This window comes from Hemicordylus capensis, chromosome 6 (assembly GCF_027244095.1).
Source record: "Hemicordylus capensis ecotype Gifberg chromosome 6, rHemCap1.1.pri, whole genome shotgun sequence".
Taxonomy (NCBI): domain Eukaryota; kingdom Metazoa; phylum Chordata; class Lepidosauria; order Squamata; family Cordylidae; genus Hemicordylus; species Hemicordylus capensis.
In genome coordinates, this window is record NC_069662.1 from 9792632 (window position 1) to 9811681 (window position 19050).

The 19050-nt window shown below is 42.7% G+C and overlaps 1 protein-coding gene across 1 annotated transcript; it reads right to left on the reverse strand.

Moving 5' to 3' along the window:
* Positions 1–8841: 8841 nt before the first annotated feature.
* Positions 8842–16121, reverse strand: LOC128329726 (vomeronasal type-2 receptor 26-like). Its single transcript, XM_053261338.1, has 4 exons — positions 15792–16121; positions 11270–11497; positions 10642–10780; positions 8842–9740 (listed from the first exon to the last, which is right to left on the reverse strand). The coding sequence occupies exons 1-4, from the start codon at positions 16119–16121 to the stop codon at positions 8842–8844; spliced, it is 1596 nt and encodes a 531-aa protein (XP_053117313.1).
* Between the last annotated feature and the right edge of the window lie 2929 nt (positions 16122–19050).

The window sequence follows — 19050 nt, forward strand, 5'->3', positions numbered from 1 at the left end:
CAAACAGAAGTAACCACTAAATAAAAATCAAAGCTCCCATCAAGTAAAAAGACTGTTGACTTACACTGGAGAAGTGTTCAGTTCCCGAGAAACGCAACTGTCAAAGAAAACTCTTGTGAAAATGTAATAGATATGAGATACCATCTCGCCAATGAGGATTTCCCCTGGTTGATACCACTCATGTGGAATGTGGATGGGCTGCTTCCTTTTGCACTGAATAGTATGTACTTTGCTCACCACATGGGAGAGTAGCAGCAGCATCCCAAGTAGCAGCATCCTTCGGCAAATGTCATCACCACCAGAACTAGCATTAGCCTGAATGAAACAAGGTGGCTTCAATTTCAGTTGGCTCTGCCAATACAGTCGTAAAAGGGACACCTATCCACCGCATTGTTAATTCCAACACTCATAGGAAAAGAAGCCTTGAATGCCAGTGAGGGAGACCCTGATTAGAAATATGTCCCATATGATGTATAAGGAAAGTGGGAAGCAGTTCAAACTAAATGAGGCCTGCCTTATTCTCATCTCTGATCTTGGTTATGAATGGCAGGCAAAAGTATTTATAGCCATTTCGGACATTGCCTTTTTACCAAGTGCCTTCTTGAACACTTATTAATAAAATGCCATCTTGAATGCCACTGATGATTTGGCCAGGCAAATTAATTATGGTGCTTGTGATAATTGCAGGGCAGAAAATCCTGTTCTGAGACCACATGAGGCATCACTTGTCATAGATTTTCTGATGCAAACATGTTTGTCCGCTCTCGCTGCTGCCCTCTAGGAATGTTCAAAATGTTCCAACATTGAAACTTTTCAACTTGACACGGGCTGTTTTGAGTGTTTCGAGCTTGAAACAGAACTTACTTTAAATAAAGGGCCTGTTTTGAGCTTGGAATAAAGCAACCCCATTTTGAGTTGAAATGTTACGATGTTTCGAGCGCCATCTGAGCTCTTTGGAGGAAGAGCAGGATATAAATGTAAATAATAAATAAATAAATAAATAAATTTTGGAGGTCTGTTTTTCCCTTGCTGATTGGTTTTCTGACATTGGCTTCTGATTGGCTTGTGAGCTCCTTGTTTCTTGGTTGACCTATTGTCATTATACCAATCAATACTTCGTATTGATTGGCAACTGTGCCCCCTTAGCTGGGGGGAGGTAGGAGGTAGGGGTGAGCCCAAAGGAGGGAGTTTCAAGATTACAATGCTAAACTTGTGTTTACTGTCTAAGTTCAGCTTGTTCCAGCCATGGGAAATGTGAAACACACCATGGTTCCCCTTGGGTAGTTTCTAGGGTCACCAAAGTGTTTGGTGGTGGTAGGTCATGATGGGTGCGACCTACCAGCTCTACTCTCAAAAGAAATGGGCAATTGGGTGATTTTAAGCAAATTTTTAACCTTTTCTACAAACCCAATAGGATCCTATATGAGCCACTAAATGCATCATTATCCACAAAACTGATTACGACAGTTTTTGGCAACTGTCCTAAATACAAATTTTCCTGATTGCTGACACAACTTCCAGTTGGGATACTAAACACTTTCATACTCACACGAGGGTAATATCCACAGGGTATTTTGCATTGGCTGTGAACAGGTTTTTAAGAGAACGGCTTCTTCATAATGAACCCCGCCACCCATTGAGATAATCAGGAGAGGTCCGTCTGCATTTGCCACCGGCTCGTCTGGTGGCTACTCAGGGACGGGCCTTCTCCGTTGCTGCCCCGAGGCTTTGGAATGCACTCCCTAGTGAAATAAGAGCCTCCCCATCTCTGACATCCTTTAAAAAGTCCTTAAAGATGCATTTCTTCACCCAGGCTTTTAACTGATATTGTTCTGATTGTTTTGAATGTTGTTTTTAGAATATGGTTTTATAATTTTAAAATTGTGTTTTACATTTCTTGCTTTTAAATTTTTGTTTTGTTTTTAATTAATGATTTACTTTTTAATCTTGTTGTAAACCGCCCAGAGACGTAAGTTTTGGGTGCTGTAAAAATATGATAAATAAATAATGAATAAATAAACAAAGCCTCAGCATGCACTAACCGAACAGCTGGGTTCAGGGAACATTTATTGATAAAGAGGGATGCCAATAAGATTTGCAGCCTATGGGGGTGGGGGAGTTAGCTCCACCTGCCATCAGACAGAATGTGTCCTTGTTACGCGTTGATCTGTTTAATTTTCACATCTACACCATTTAAAAGCAGGGTTTTAAAAAAAACAAGATCTGTGCGTAGATGTCCCAATAGGTCCGCCTTCCAGCTTTCACATGTAAAGGCGGCTCTCTCAATGAACCCCTTATTGTTGCCATCTAGTGTCATCGATTCGTGGAATCCTGCCATGTCCTTATAAAATAAGCCTGCTGAAAATTGTGTAGATAGAGTGGTCACACTGTAATTCATTATAGCTTCAATGAATGCCCTGTAGGGGTAGGTGTTGCTGCTCTGACTGACAATATGGTCTCCCAGGGTCACATCCACCTGACTAAACATGGCCTCAATTGGGTAGTTCACTAGCCCCACAGCAGAATCCTGTGCCAAGTTGGTTCCATCCTCCTTCACAATTTTACAACACATGTATAAAAGTGTGTTATTCAGATCCAGGTAAAAATCACCAGCCCTTGCAACAAAGAAGTCCAGAGGTGCAGTGTATGTTAGCACGGTCCGCGGCAGCACCTCAACATATACGCTTCTCTCAATACTGGTTTGTGTTGGTGCAATTTGGTAAAGGTACAGCTCAGATTTCAAGCATTTTTCAGAGATGCAGTGTATAAAAGCCATTATGATTTAAAAGATGTCTCCAGGAGCACGTTTCCTCTTCTCCTTAGGATGCCTTTGATGCTTCTAAGGCTTTTTCTGGCTTACCTCTTTTCTTTTAAGAGGTTGGGGAGGTCCTAATAGCTGCACATGTGATGCTTCTCATTTTCTTTTGATATACATCAGTCCTGACACCCCTTGTGAGGCAGAGGCATGATCCATCTTGTTCAGAACAGCCTGGGAGGCGTGCCCCATCACGTCTTTAGCAATGCCCCATGCTGCTGTTTTAATGTGTGGCTTAATGATTTCCAACCCCTGTCTCAAAAGAGGGGCAGCTTTCCGGAAAAGGCTCTGGAATACACCACTATTGAACTTGTCAGGCCAACCTACCCACTTCACTAAATGTTGTTTTACTTTACCCCGGCCTTTTGTAGCTAGAATTTTTCCAATCCTGTACACTTTGTCCTCCCCCGCTTTAATTTTCTGTAATTCTTCAAGATAGACACTCCCGAGAACAGGCTCCCCCATGTACTCTTTTAGCAGATAGACAGGCCTTTCAGCTCTTCTGATGACTCAGACAACTATAAACAATTCTGTGGTGTAGTTCTGTTCATAACCTTTCTCAAAAACTCCTTTAATTTTAGAAATCCTAATGCAATCTGCTTTTCTTAACACAGGAGACTTGACTTTTTTATGGCTACTGCGGCCATAGACTCTTCTCCAAATAGACAGGTCATTGCTGGTTGTGACATCTACCGGCCTGCACTGCATGGTTCTGTGAAAGCTGTGGTTATAGCTCTTTAGGAGCTGAGGCAAGACATCAATATACCAGAATGTGTTGTGAGCAGTAAAATACCTCCACATACGTGATTTTAATGTCTGGTTCAGTCTCTCCACAAGGGCTGCTTTGACATCATTGTTGGTGACAAAGTGGTGAATCCCTTGCTCCTTTAACAGCGCCCCTACAGGCTTATTTAAAAAACTCCCTCCCTCTATCTGTCTGGAGCTTGCCAGGCTCTCAGCCTTCTCTGAAAATAGCTTTAAAAGCAGCGGCCACTCCTCTCCCTGTTTTGTCTTTAAGAGGTACCGCTCAGGCATATTTAGATAGAATATCCACCACTGTCAAAATGTACTTGTAGCCATTGTTGTATTTACAATACTGTTGCATGCCCACTAAATCTGCCTGCCATTGTGCATCCACCCCTGAAACAACATTCTTGTTTCTTTTAAAATGAATCTTTGCAGGTCTGTGTAGAGTGTAAGCATCCTGCTCTGAAAGCCAGGCCTCAACATGCCTTTTACTCAGCTCTTTACTGTACTGCCTGGCCTCTTGAAATAGCAGATTTACACCCCAAAACTCCCCACTCTTCCAGGGGTGCAATATATATATTTTAGGATTTCCTTGTGCCTTACCATGGTTCTGTTTAACACAGGTATGAACACACATATTTAAAACAAATTTCTTTTATTGGTTACCACCAGTACACACACAGGAAATGAAGGACACGTTGACATCCCCGAGGTGCATGTTCTCAAAGGCCTGCACCTGCACAAAAGAGTGCAATATTTTAATACTGCTGGGTAAAACACAGGCAGACCAAGCAGTCAGAATAAATCACATCCAGCTTACCAGCTTGTCGGTTTCCTCAACTGGGTCTGGCTTTTCAGGCTTTGTAAGCACAATGCTATCTATGACTTCCTCCTCCCCACTTTCAGTTGATGAAGTAAAGCACACCGCTCTGCAGTAAGCGGATTTTGGGTTGCATGGGCTTGGGGTCAGGCAATCACAAGATGACCCATCTTTGCTCAAGCTATAGCACTTATAGGCACAATAGGATACTCTTGGCCTTGATGACAAGAAAGATTGGCACCCACACTCATCTGAATAAGTATACTCTGCACATGAACTATCACAACAATGCTCGTTGCCTCATTTATATTGCGGTCTGCTCTTCACCCGTTTTTTTCTTCCTATGCCGTTTTTGTTTCACAGGCACTTCTGTTTCAGAATCTGATGAACACATGTTTTCCACTTTGGAGGCAGTAGCTGGAGGCTCTCCATCTTCAGTTTTCCATGGGGGTTGCAGGGTTGGTGTTACAGTGGCCACAATCACATTCTAGTTTATCATCCTCATCCATCGGCTCTGTTGCAAAGTTAGTTTCTGGAACCTCACCAGCAATAAAGTCAGCCATCTGGTGGGTTCTCAGGCCAGTAGGAGGGAAGGACAGACTCCACGGTTGCATAGCCCTAATCTTTGTGGGTTCTTGTGGCAATGATAGGCTCGTGGGACGCAGCAGAGTCCTAGCATCAGCCATCGTCTCTGTACAGCTGTAAAATGGTCTCCCTCTAAATACACAACCCCTAGACGTGTTAGTAGAGGGGTCACTTGACCCCGTTTCAGCCAATAAAGTTACAAAAAATGGCCACCTGCCCATTATCACAACTGCGTGCTTGGACCTTTCCGGGGTCTGAAACCTGTTCCTATTGGTCCAGGATGGCGAGGCGTGTTTGTAGAGGGGTCACATTCCCCCATTCGGGACATGCCTGGAAATATTCTGGGGTAGGCACAGAGAATGGGGGCCAAACTTCTAGGTGGGTGGGCGTACCCCTACTTCTGACTCCTTCTGGGCACACAGGGGTCTCCTCTGACCATTTCCTGTGATGTAAGCCCCTCCTTTTCACCATTTCCGGTGACATAAGCGCATTTTGACAGCTCCTATGACATCAGCGCCCACATGGGCACTATGATGTCATTCCCTCACCACGTGCTTTTGTTTGTAAACAAAAGCACATGGAGTTTGACAGCAGGTATGTCCCTGTACTACTATTGCAGAACAGGAAAAGATGCAGAAGAGAGCAACCAAGATGATCAGGGGCCTAGAGCACCTTTCTTATGAGGCAAGGCTACAACACTTGGGGCTATTTAGTTTAGAAAAAAGACGACTGCAAGGTAGAGGTCTATGAAATCATCCATGGAGTGGAGAAAATGGATAGAGATAAATTCTTCTCCCTCTCACATAATACTAGAACCAGGGGTCATCCCATGAAATTGATTGCCAGGAAATTTAGGATCAGCAAACAGAAGTATTTTTTTCACATAATGCATAAGCAACTTGTGGAATTCTCTGCCACAAGATGTGGTGACGGCCAACAACCTGGATGGCTTTAAGAGGGGTTTGGATAACTCCATGGAGGAGAGGTCTAACAATGGCTACTAGTCGGAGGGCTATAGGCCACCTCCAGCCTCAATGGCAGGATGTCTCTCAGTACCAGTTGGAGAGCAGTAACAGCAGGATAGAGGGCATGTCCTCAACTCCTTCATGTAGGCTTCCGGCAGCATCTGGTGGGCCACTGTGTGAAACAGGATGCTGGACATGATGGGCTTCCTTGGGCCTGATCCAGCAGGGCTGTTCTTAGAGCTGAGGGAGGAGCTTCCTCTGGTTCCAGGGGAAGCATCCTGTGGTTCCACATTTGGACGTACCACAGGCTGCCTCGAACCTTCGGCTGTGGTTTCAAAACTCACTACAACCCAAGAGTTCTGATTGGAGATTCAAATCTAAACCATTCTCCAATTCCCCACATTCATAACTGCTGGCCCAATAACTGCAGTACTGTGTTATGTGTGAATGTGGCACTTGTGTAACTATTTTTCAGTATGAATGATCCAGAATTTTTCACATTGGAAAATAGTACTTGGTCTATAAGAATATATAAATAATTAAATAAAGTGTTGTTTTAATTAAGGACTCTCTTCCAATTAAAACTGTTCATTTTAAAGTTTTGAGTCCCTTGAGGAAATGAATATTTCACTGATACACGTCACTTCAGCAATGCCTTGAAGATCCAAAGGGGGAGTAAGTAAGCAGGATCCATGCAGTGTACAAAATAATAAATAAATGCGCTCAGTTCTTCACTATAAATATGTTGGTAGGAACAGTCATGGCATGCCACCTTTTAATATTTATCTGAAGATGTTTAACAATATTTCCCCCCTGGTATTATATAAATAGGCAGAGCAATACAAAAAGCTCTGGAATTGAAGCCCCCACAATGGCTATCATTATTCAACTCTACTTTGGAGGAAATTGCCCATTTTTTCAAAGAAAAGTAGTAAAACTAATCCTTTTTTTTTGCACCCCATGATATGCTTCTAGCAAAATGTTGTTGCAAAAGCAATCAATCAATCAATCAAATAACCCCCACCCCCACCATCCACCACCCTCCCTGCTATCAAGCTGCTGATAAATGTGTGTCTCCACACTCACATGGGCCTCCCTCCCACTGAAGCAGCACAAGCAGGCAGCAACCACGGGCAGGCAGGCTGAGGCAGACAGCAACCACGAGGAACAAGCAAAGACCAACAAATGGATGGATGGAAGGAAGGGTGGGTGGGTGGTGAAGGGATGGACAGTGGCAATAAGGAGCAGTCGAGCTGGATGCAACTCAGAAATGGTCCCCTGGCGTCATGTCAGTGCTCATGTTTCCAAGCGGCTGCTTCCTGCTGCCAATTGGCCCCTCCAGCCGGGAGCTCCGTCTGAGTGAGAGGGGAGGGGGTGATGGCTTGTGCCACTGTCTGGGGCTTAGGAAGCACATCTTCATTTACTCACTCATTCACTTGCTGCTGCTGCACGGCATAGAGGATGAGAACTTCTCATCCTATGAGCTGCACACAGGGCCGGATTAAGGCATGCTGAGGCCCTAAGCTATGCTGAAGTTAAGAGGGCCCATAACATTGCAAAATGGGTTGGAAGTCCTGCCTTTGCACATCACTACCCCCCATCCCCACCACACTGCTCATGGTGACAGCAGCATTGGTCTGAAGAGGCCACTGTGATGGTGAGCATTGGTCTAAACCAGGAGTGCATAACCTTGGCCCTCCTGCAGATGTTGGACTGCAACTCTGATCATCCCTGACTATTGGCCACTGTGGTTGAGGATGATGGGAGTTGTAGTCCAAAAACAGCTGGAGGACTGAAGTTGTACAACCTTGATCTACTACCATTTCAATCTAACATGCTATTATTTCTGCACAGATTTATAAACTCGACATGCTAAATCAGTGTGTGTCACCATATACGAATACTTTTGTCTTATCAGAATGATAATGTCTCTTTTAGAGTTTCATTACACTGGCTGCCCATACATTTCCAGGAAAAATAGAAAGTGCTGGTGATTACCTATAAAGCCCTAAATGGCTTCGGTCCAGGGTATATAAGAGAGTGCCTTCTCCTTCAGGACACCCACCACTTATTAAGATATTTGGGAGAGGTCCAGCTGCTGTGCCCCCATTTGGTTGCAACTCAAGGTTGGGCCTTTTCTATAGCCACCCCAAGGCTTTGGAATGAACACCCTGTTGTTGTACAAGCTTCCCCATCTCTAGCAGGTTTTTAAAGATTGCTCAAGATGCATTTATTTCTTCAAGCCTTTGATCCACTGTAAATTTTTTGTTCTGCAGTTTTAAATTGTTTTCAATTTTTATAACTGTTATAAAACAGTGGTATAGAAATGTGTGTGTGTGTGTGTGTGTGTGTGTGTGTGTGTGTGTGAGAGAGAGAGAGAGAGAGAGAGAGAGGTTGATTCAAAGAAAATTTCATAACTAACCTGTATTAGGAAATCAAGAGGAAAATGCAAATAATAAAAGCCCATCCTATTACACAAGAATGATTTCATGATTTATTAGTGTCATTTTGGCTGGGATATGTGAAGGGACTTTTAGAAGGCTGGTGGGATGAAATGTTCAAACTGGACCCACCCACATGGCTTTGTAGATGTAAACATACATATCCTACCCAGTGTGCTCTTTTGAGTTTGGACATAGTATTATTGTAGTATCAGCTGATGGACTGGGAAAATAATTTTTTCCAGTTGTATGAAGGAGTGGCTATGATGAACCGCCTCCCATGCAAGTATAAAAACTGGAAGGGTACGGGGGACAGGAAGAGGGATGTACACACTCATGTCCATACTCCCCCACTGGCAAGGGCAGTTCAGACATACCACCCCAATGGGCCATACACAATAGCCAAAGTTCCAACTTTAAACAAGTCTCTTTATCCATTCTATAGATATTGCATGGATATATATATAATTATTTTTTTCGTATTAATTGCTCCTTTGTATTCAAATCAGGCCTCAGTGCAATAATGTAGAATTTGGGAGAAAAGATACAGCCCAGTAGCCCAGCACCAGAGGCCAAGATGGAAAAGATCTCCACAGCCACCATGTATTTTCCTCTTGTACTCAGATAGCTTGGAATGAAAGACAACCAAACACTGCAAAAGACCAACATGCTAAAGGTGATAAACTTGGCTTCATTAAAACTGTCTGGCAGCTTCCTGGCTAGGAAGGCTACAATGAAGCTGACTATGGCTAGAAGGCCCAGGTAGCCCAGGACAAAATAAAAAATGTGGGCTGACCCTTCATTACATTCCACTATGATTTCTCCAAATAAGGATTTCATGTCAAAATCTGGGAATGGGGGAGAAATACTCAACCACACAGCACAAATACCTATTTGAACAAAGGAACTGGAAATGACAATGGAATGTGCCGTTTTCCCCCCTACCCATTTCTGAAAGATGCTTCCTGGCTTAGAGGCCATGAAAATAATGACCACTGTAATGGTTTTGGCCAAAACAGAAGAAACAGCAATGGTGAAGATGATAGCAAAAGTTATTTGTCGGAGGAGGCAGGTTTCCTTATTTGGTTGTCCAATGAACAGCAAGGAACAGAGGAAGCAAAGATGGAGGGAGACGAGGAGAAGATAGGTAAGGTTCCGATTGTTGGCTTTGACGATGGGAGTGTCCCGATGTTTAAAAAAGGTTCCAAGCACCAGGGCCGTGACCAGAGAAAATAAAAGAGCCAGAAATGCTAAAGTGATGCCCAAAGGTTCTTCAAAAGAGAGGAAGCTCAGAATCTTGGGGATGCACTGATCTTTGTCCATGTTTGGATAATGATCTTCAGAGCAAGGAATACAGTAACCCATATCTGAAAGAGGAACACATCTTCTTTAAATCCACCATAGTTCTTCCTCAATAAAATAACTGCCATCCTAAGAATCTGAATATTTACATGTTCCCGAAGTTTAGGATAAAACTGCACATAATGAGTGACTCTCAAACTTAAGAAAGAGGCTTTTAACTAGAGATGTGCATGAACTGCAGTTCATGCAGTGGTTAAAAAATGAACTGATTTGTAGTCCGAGGAACTGGTTTGGCCAACCCATGCTGGAAGCTGCATGGAGCAGCAGAAATGCAGGTAGAACCGGTCTGAACCGAACCAGTTCATGGATCAGCCGAACCGGTTCATGGATCACAGCCAAACATTCATGATTCATGGATCAGCTGAACCAGGCCCAACCAGTTCATTGGATCACAAACTGGTTCATATTTGAACCAGTTTTGAACATCCCTACTTTTAAGTCTTCCTACTATGCTCTTTTACACAATTTAAATTGTAGCCCATGGGTACCAGAAATGAGGTGGGAAAATGGCAGATACATGCCAGTAGCTTGCTGTTCTCTGCTCCAGCCAAATCACAGGAGTTCTCATTGGCTCGTGTGTGGGCACCCAACATAAAGGGACTTTATTTAACCAACTAATTTGTCAGAATAATTTTGCTTTTGGCTGGAGAATCATTTTACCACCTTCTTTTATTTATTCCTTGTACATTGCTATAACTTGATAATGAAAGTTGCTATCAGTTCTCCAAATTTCTATATGAATAAGTGAAAGTAACTGCAGACAGGAATAATAACCACATTTATAAAACTCTCTGTCACTGTTACTGAGACAAACAATGACAAACTAAATATCTACCACCAGCTTATGTCTTTTGCTCTTAGTCCTATTGAACTGTCTGAATATTTGATCAAACATTTGTTCTTAACAATACATCTTACCCATCTCATCTGAGATCATCCCTTCTGAACATAGAGCACAATCATAGCAGCAGAATTTCTCCCCCTCCTTCCTTTTCTTGCTGTATCCTGTATGACATTTTTCATTACACTGAGATAGGGGAGGCACCTATCCTTAAAAAAGTATGAAACGTTACCATTTTGAATATTTTGTAGGAAGTTTGCTATACAAATTATCTGCTGGTTAACAAAAGGAGTGACCACACAGAATAAGATCTCTGAACTCACAGACGGGCATTCACTGGGATGACATTTCTACCATTGGGGGCGTTAGTGGCCCATCTAGAACATTAGCTGAAAAGCTGACTGAGAGAAGTTCGGAAGCAATGCTTGATGGTCAAGATCATCAGAGTCAGACATGTCCTCTATGTAGTTCACTATCAATACATTTTGACTAAAACATGAACTCTAGTCTTCACCACATCCTTTGGTTTATTAAAAAATGACTTTTATGCTTGTACTTGCTGTCAAAATTAACTTTGTTTAAAGGATAAATATGTGTTGTGTGAAAGAGGAGCTTCTAATTTTCTCCATAAAACTTACACCCCCCATTTCATTGGATTATGATAACTTTTGTTATTGGATGAAGATTGCCCACCTGAGTCAAATCACTGTGCCACTGGATGTGGTTCTCATTAATGGCCAACTCTTTGCCTGGAAAAGCTTGAGGATCCAAACTCCCAACTTTGACTCTGACATAGGAATCATTTTTGAAAGTGACCAAGTTTGTAACATCGAATCCAGCTGCTAATTCTCCATGTTCGTTAAATGTAATTTTGTCTCCGGCACTATTGTTGAATGAGATCGTCTGAAGCAATGAATGGAGCTAGGTGGAAAGGGAATCAAAAGGTCTATAAAATGTGTTCATCTCCCCACTAATACTTTTCAAATATCTCAAACAACTTCCATAACTTGAGACAACTTCAAAAAAAAAGAAGTCAGAGTAGGAGCAATAATATTATACACATAATGATTTTGTTTCATTAGTATCAGACAAAGAAGTGAAAGAATATGAGAAGTTGAGAAAGCCAAGAGTTGGGTGGCCTTGTTCTTTTGATGTTTGTTTGTTAACAACATAACAACCCATTGGAAGTCACACCAGGATATGGTAGCACAAATTATGAGAATAAAATACAACTTTTGAAGTGAGTAGCCATTACCTGCCAGGGTTCCACATAGAGAGGACCCAGTCTTCCCCCATCCTGCATTTGTCTGTGTCTGGATCTAGATGAGAACATGAGATGTAAGGCATGTGCCAAAGCATAGACTGCGTTATAGATACTGTAGCTGTGGCCCATCATGCTCATTTCAAAAACAGGTGCAGAAAGGCTCTCCAGCTGCTCCTCTCCAGTACATATTCCATTGATATTTATTGGCACTTCAAATTTTGGGACCATACAGCTGAATGCTTGATTCCAGAAACCCTTGATAAAACCATTTCCAATGGCTTCAAAAGGGTTTATACTCTGGAGGAATTCTTGGAAGTCTAGATACTCTTTTGTGTGTATTGAGAAGGACAGAGCACCATGGAACACAGCATCACGGAATGGTTTCATGTTGAAGATTTTGTTCAAGACATTGTCTATGAAATCTATCTGAGCTGTTGTAATCCACACTTTCCCTGAGCGGTACCTATATCCATGAAGTATTAAAGGAATCACAGTTTTTGTTACCCATATAAGACTTGCCAGCCATATAATGGATGTCGGTTCTCCATATATAATAACTGAAATAGCGTTGCTTTCCAGGAAAACTGGAACATTATGAGAAATTTTATGGATAACTTCATCCACACTCAATTCGGTAAGTTTGTTCAAAGACCTTTCTGTGAATGCTGAACAGATTCCATGTCGAGAAAGCATTGGTTCTAAGACCTGCAAGAAGTGATCTCCACCATCATTATCCATAGTGATGAGCCCCACCCATTTCCATCCAAAATGAAGAAGTAGTTGGACAATTCCATGGTACTGAAGGGCTTCATCAGGGACCATTCGGTAAAAGGAAGCAAAATGGGTTTGAACAATAAGTGCTGTTTCAAATGAGCCATATGAAAACTTAAAAAAAAAAAGAGTTACATTTTAGAGAAAGACTAGAATTATCAGAGAACTCCTAATCCTGCTGAAGAGGAATAGCTGTCTATCCCACCACTTTACCACCATGTATTGAGGAATAGCTGCCTATCCCACTGCTAACACCACGTGTGGAGGATCTGCCCTGCTGCTAACATGAGACACAGATTTCCTCAAAAATTTCAAGTTTAACTGCTGCCACCAAGTAGACTTTTAGGCTTTTGGCTGAGTCTACTGCAACAGAAAAACTCATTCACAAACCTAACTTAAACTGGTCCCTAACAGAGTTCTCTGCAGTTACCTGGCTTGTTGCTTCTGCAACTTCAGGTCTTAGTCACTTTTACCAGCCTGGGGTTATATTCAGACTGGTGGTTCTGTGATTAGCACCCTTCAGACAGTCTCCACTCTTTGTGGAGTAATTTTCAGCTATTGCTTGCGACTTCAGACTCTGAACCACACTGATTCTGCTTCTTTGTGGCTGCCTTGATGAATCAACTTTGAATCACTCAAATCAATTCAAGTGATTCAATAGCCATTTTGCTTCCTATTTTTTCAGGAAAAATGGGCCTCAGAATGGTGCTTTTTTCTGGGGAGAGCTGAGCTATCAATTGGGATCTGCAGGTAGACACACTCAGTTAGACCAATCCTCTGAGCAGGCAGAAAAACAAAGTCTGGAGCAGAGAGCTGGTCTACCTGCTGACCCCAATTGGTAGACCAGCTCTCCTGTTTTTCTGGGGAGAGTTGGTCTACCAACTGGGGTAGATCAGCCCACCACAATGGACTTCACGTGTCTGCCCGCCTTGGAGGACTGGTCTACCCAGGTAGACCTGTCCTCCTAGGCAGGCTGACGCACTAAGTCTGGAGTGGAGATCTGGTCTACCCGCCTATCCCAATAGTAGACCAGTTCTACTCCAGAAAAAAACACTATTTTGAGGTCCATTTTCCGAGCAAAAGAGGCCATTTGAAATGGTGTTCAAATCACTCAAATGGATTCACATTGAATCAGGGGTGATTCTCCTTAACCATGAATCGGGCCCTCTATTTTGTGGGCAATTCAATTAGGGGTCAAATTTCTGAATCACCCCCGATTTGTCCCAAATCCACCCAAAGGTGTTTATACATGTTTATACATACATGTTTATGTTTATCCTCAGTGCAACCCTTTATGGAAGTTTAGATTGAGAGATAAGAGACTTTCCCAGAGTCACCCAGTGAGTTTCATGACAGAACGGGAACTTTAATTCGGGTCTATCTCCAGTGCTAGGATAACACTCCAGTCCATGCGGGCTCTGGTGTGAGGCCCTTTCTTGGTCTGTTTAACAGCAGTTGGTCTTATGAATTTGGAAATATTTGTATGACAGAAATTGTATGACAGAAAGCTTTTATCAGCATAGAGCTGCACTTAAGAAAAGCTGTTTTATTAGTTAGCATTAGTGAGTGGTAGATGGTGGGAGAAAGATTGAAACTAGCAGTAGCTGAATAATACAGATGCTGCGATAGCCAGCAGCATATCAAGAGAGGGAATGAACACATCTAAGGGCAGAGGTCAAAGTGAGGACAGAGGGGAACCTGGTATACAAGTCATCCCAGTTTAGAGAGAGAAAAAGATGCACCATAGAATAAAAAGGGAAAGGCAGCTGAAATTGTATGATTTTATTATTTATTTATTTATTTATTTATTTATTTAATTTTTATACTGCCCTTCCAAGCTGGCTCAGGGCGGTTTACAATTAAAAAACGTTTATTCAGCCTGAATAACGAGTTAGGCTCTTAGTGGGCATCTTTCTCTTTTTGAAAGGTTTATTTGCCATGGAGAGTAAGAAACTTCAGGCTAGGACCAAGCTGTTTGGACAGTAAGTGATAATGCGTGGAGCAAGTGCAGAAACGGATTCTCCGTTTGAGATATTACCGTCTTGGAATCAGGCTGAAAAAGTTTCCTGCATGTGAATTTCCAGTTGCCCCATGCCCATGTACGCTATTCAGAATGTACTAAGAGGCCAATAAGAAAATGTGTTGACCCCTTTACTGATACACAAGTTAGTAAGTTGTAACTGAATGGTGACAATGTGTCAAGGAAGCAATCTTGACAGCTTGGAGTAGAGAGAGCTGATAAGAAGTATGGTGATGAAGAATGGGAGGGAACCACTTGCTTTGATCATACCTCATTTAGTATGTTCTGTTTGAGCCCTTAATTCCCAGTAGCCATGAGAAGCATCATGGACTGGATCCTGGCACGCACACTTCTTTGTATGCAAATACTGCTCTGTTGAAAAATCTCTGTTTGAAACCCAGTGCGGCTATTCACACGTGCATGCAAAACCGGGCTAAGGGAGCTCAGCCCAGTTTTGCATGCACATGTGAACTGCCAGGATCATGCCTAATCCTGCCAGCACCATGGCGGCAAATCTGCCTAGAAGGGAGCCACCCTTCTAAACGGGGCTAGGAGAGTGAGTGCTCTCCCAATCCCATTTATTTGATTGGGTGTCAGCCATGGCTGCTTACAACCATGGCTGGCAGACTCAGGGAGGGGAGGGGAGGGGAGATCTCCATAATGTACTGCACATTCATGCAGTGCATTATTGGAGCTCTGGGGGTGGGGAGCACATTCTGGCATCCTGACCCTTGGAGCTACTGGCAGGAGCCCGTGCTTGTCTGGGCGGGTGATCTGCCTGCCCAAGGAAGGACAACTGGCTGCTCATGTGCAGGGAAGTAAGCGTATTTGGGCTTCCTCCCCAGTGGACCTGGTAGCCCTTTTCTTACTGGTTGTGAGAAAGGGCTCAGTAAGTGTCTGAAATCAGCATTCCTAGTTGGATATTTTAACCATTCTTCCCAAGAAAAACTTATTTCTAGAGCAACTCACCTTCGTGTTTTATGCATCATGATATATACATTTACCTCCTCAACTACTCTGCTGCTCCAAATATTTCACATCTATTTCTTTTTCCCAGCCATACCTCTCTGTACTTATGAATCATTCAAACCTTGAGAAGTAAAAGTGAATTTTGGGGGAGATTAGCCAAAATCTCAATGTTCGCCATGCAGAACGCTTACCTGTGGAAACTTGTAAAGACCCAAGATGTCAGACATGAGCGAGGAAGTAACAGAATCAAGTCCCCCAATGACTCCAATTAGATTTTTCTGGATGCCACATCTGTAATTGGGGACAAATCTCTGTGATTTGAAAAGCAGGTCCAGAGTGGTGCGGTAGGTCATCCTTTCATTGGAGTAGCTGTCGTAGATGTGGAACCCAAGAGTGATGTTGGGCAAGATCTCTGGATTCTCATTGATCTCTTCAACTGCAAAGGCCAAGGCCAGGATGTGTTGGTAGAACTTTGTAATCACGCTAAATATGAAGTAACTGACTGTGTTAGGGGAGAACATTACAATGCCTGAAATAATTGCACAACATAAGTCCAGCCCCCTCCAGGCATTGTGTAACATGTACCATATGGTTACAATGCAAAGAGGGGAATTGAATGCAAAGAGCTGGCCATTCCTGTATTGAAAGAGCTACACTGGCTGCCGATATGTTTCTGGGCAAAATACAAAGTGCTGGTTATAACCTATAAAGCTCTAAATGGCTTGGGCCCTGGGTATTTAAGAGAATGTCTTCTTTGTTATGAACCCCACTGCCCATTGAGATCATCAGGAGAGGTCCGTCTGCAGTTGTCATCAGCTCGTCTGGTGGCCACTCAGGGATGGGCCTTCTCCGCTGCTGACCTGAAGCTTTGGAATGTGCTCCCTACTGAAATAAGAGCCTCCCCATCTCTGACAACTTTTAAAAAGTCTTTAAAGATGCATCTGTTCACCCAGGCTTTTAATTAAATATTGTTTTTATTGTATTAACATTGTTTTAAAAATATTTTAAAATTTTAAATTGTTGTAATGTGTCAATCTTTTCTGTTATCATTTATTTCGTTTTAATAAATGTTTTAACTTTCCTGTCATTTATTCTGTTTTAATGAATGTATTAACCTGCCTGTTGTAAACCACCCAGAGATGTGAGTTTGGGCGGTATATTATTATAATTATTTTTACATTTATATCCTGCTGTTCCTCCAAAGAGCCCAGAGCAGTGTACTACATACTTGTGTTTCTCTTTCACAACAACCCTGTGAAGTAGGTTAGGCTGAGAGCGAAGTGACTGGCCCAGAGTCACCCAGCTAGTTTCATGGCTGAATGGGGATTTGAACTCGGGTCTCCCCGGTCCTAGTCCAGCACTCTAACCACTACACCATGCTGGCTGGTATAGAAATATGTTAAATAAAATAAATAAAAATAATAATTTTAAAAAATTCCCACCCTTGCTCCATCATGCTCCTTAACCATGCCTTCGTTCTCTCCATGCATACAGTGTTTTCATGCAAAGACAAAAACTGTTCTCAGAGAGAAATCCTCCCCATGACTGTGATTGCTAAATATCCAGCATACCTGATCCCCAGGGAAGATGTCTCCCCAGGTAAATTGTTTGGCTCTGAAGAGGAGGCTTTCCTACTCTAAGAGATTCAGCCACTCGGCCATAAGGTGAGGCCACAATCCAGCAAAGTTAAGTCCCATTGGAAACAAGAGAAAGCTGACCTGGTCATATTTTGTTGATAATAGTGCCCCAAAACATTGATTCACAAAAGAGAATTCTGACCTGAGGAACAGCTCTGACTCCAGTCTAGGTCATAATTTATATCAATCTTCACAATTTATAAGTAATGTACGTTGGCTAAGGCATGGGCCTAATGGCGCAGCAGGGAAATGACTTGACTAGCAAGTCAGAGGTTGCTGGTTTGAATCCCTGGCGGTTATATTTCCCAGAGTATTGTAAACACCTATATCGGGCAGCAGGGATATAGGAAGATGCTGAAAGGCATAATCTCATACTGTGCAGGAGATGGCAATGGTAATCCCCTCCTGAGGACAAACACAGGGCTCTGTGGTCGCCAGGAGTCAACACCGACTCGACAGCACACTCTACCATGTTGGCTAAGTGCTAAGCCAATTATGCCAAAATGGTAAACTTAAAAAACCCAATTCAGGCCCAAAACATACATGATGCCAGATTAGGTTCTCACCACTTTTCTAATATGAACAGGAGCCACTGAGGGAGGGATGAAGTAGGATTAAAACCCTTTAGTTCTTTTTCTTCAAAGATGTTAGATACCCATGTATTTAAAACCTGGAGATGTGTGTTGCAGTATATGGATCTGACAGATATGGAGATGTGCAAATTCAGTGCCTCCCCCTGCTTTTAAGAGAAATCTTCCCCAACAGCTCACTGAACGATTCATGATGAAGTTCCTATAAACTGAGTAGAGAAATACTGAAAGCAGCCTACTGAGCCAGAATTCAGGCCCTCTGAAAGCAGCCTCTCTTAAAAAGCTGCCTCTTAACTTTAGCCTCTCTGAAAGCAGCCTAAGCCACTTTCAGAGGAGAAGAGAGCTGGTCTTGTGGTAGCAAGCATGACTTGTCCCCTTAGCTAAGCAGGGTCCGCCCTACTTGCATATCAATGGTAGACTTGATGTGTGAGCACTGGAAGATATTCCCCTTAGGGGATGGAGCCACTCTGGGAAGAGCAGAAGGTTTCAGGTTCCCTCCCTGGCAGCATCTCCAAGATAGGGCAAGTATTTTTTTTTAAAAAAAATAGGACAAGATTTTTTTATTGAACCAACAAACTACCAAAACATACAGTACATTGGGCTGAGAGAGATTTCTGCCTGCAACTTTGGAGGAGCCGCTGCCAGTCTGTGTAGACAATACTGAGCTAGAAGGACCTATGGTCTGACTCAGTCTATGGCAGCTTCCTATCTTCCTAAGCCAAAAGAATCTCCATGTGTGTGTCTGAGTCTGTGAGCAATTAACTGTGTGTGAGCACATATTCACTCATTTTTGAATATGTGAGCACATATTCACTCATTTTAAAAAGAAATCACACCCCTTTTCTTCAAATCAAATCAGTTTTGATTTGAAGAATTTATTTTAAAACCTATTTTGCAAATCAGTTTGCAGTCATCTAGATATCAAGATGAGTCTGTGAGGAAAGAGGGTTGAGGTTGAGGATCATTCCTTACAGTTGCAATTTCTCAAACCATTCTGGAGAATGGCGCCGTTTGAAGGAAGGTTTTGGTGAAATGTAATGGATATGAGAAGCAATCCCACCGATGAGAATTTCTCCTGGCTGATACCACTCTTGTGGAATAAGCATAGGGTCATCTCCGTTGCATTTGCTAGCATCTGCTTCACACACCAGATGAGGGAGCTGCAGTATCAGTGGTAGTAACAGCAAAAGCAAGGACTCCACCATGCTGATGGAAAAGCGTCA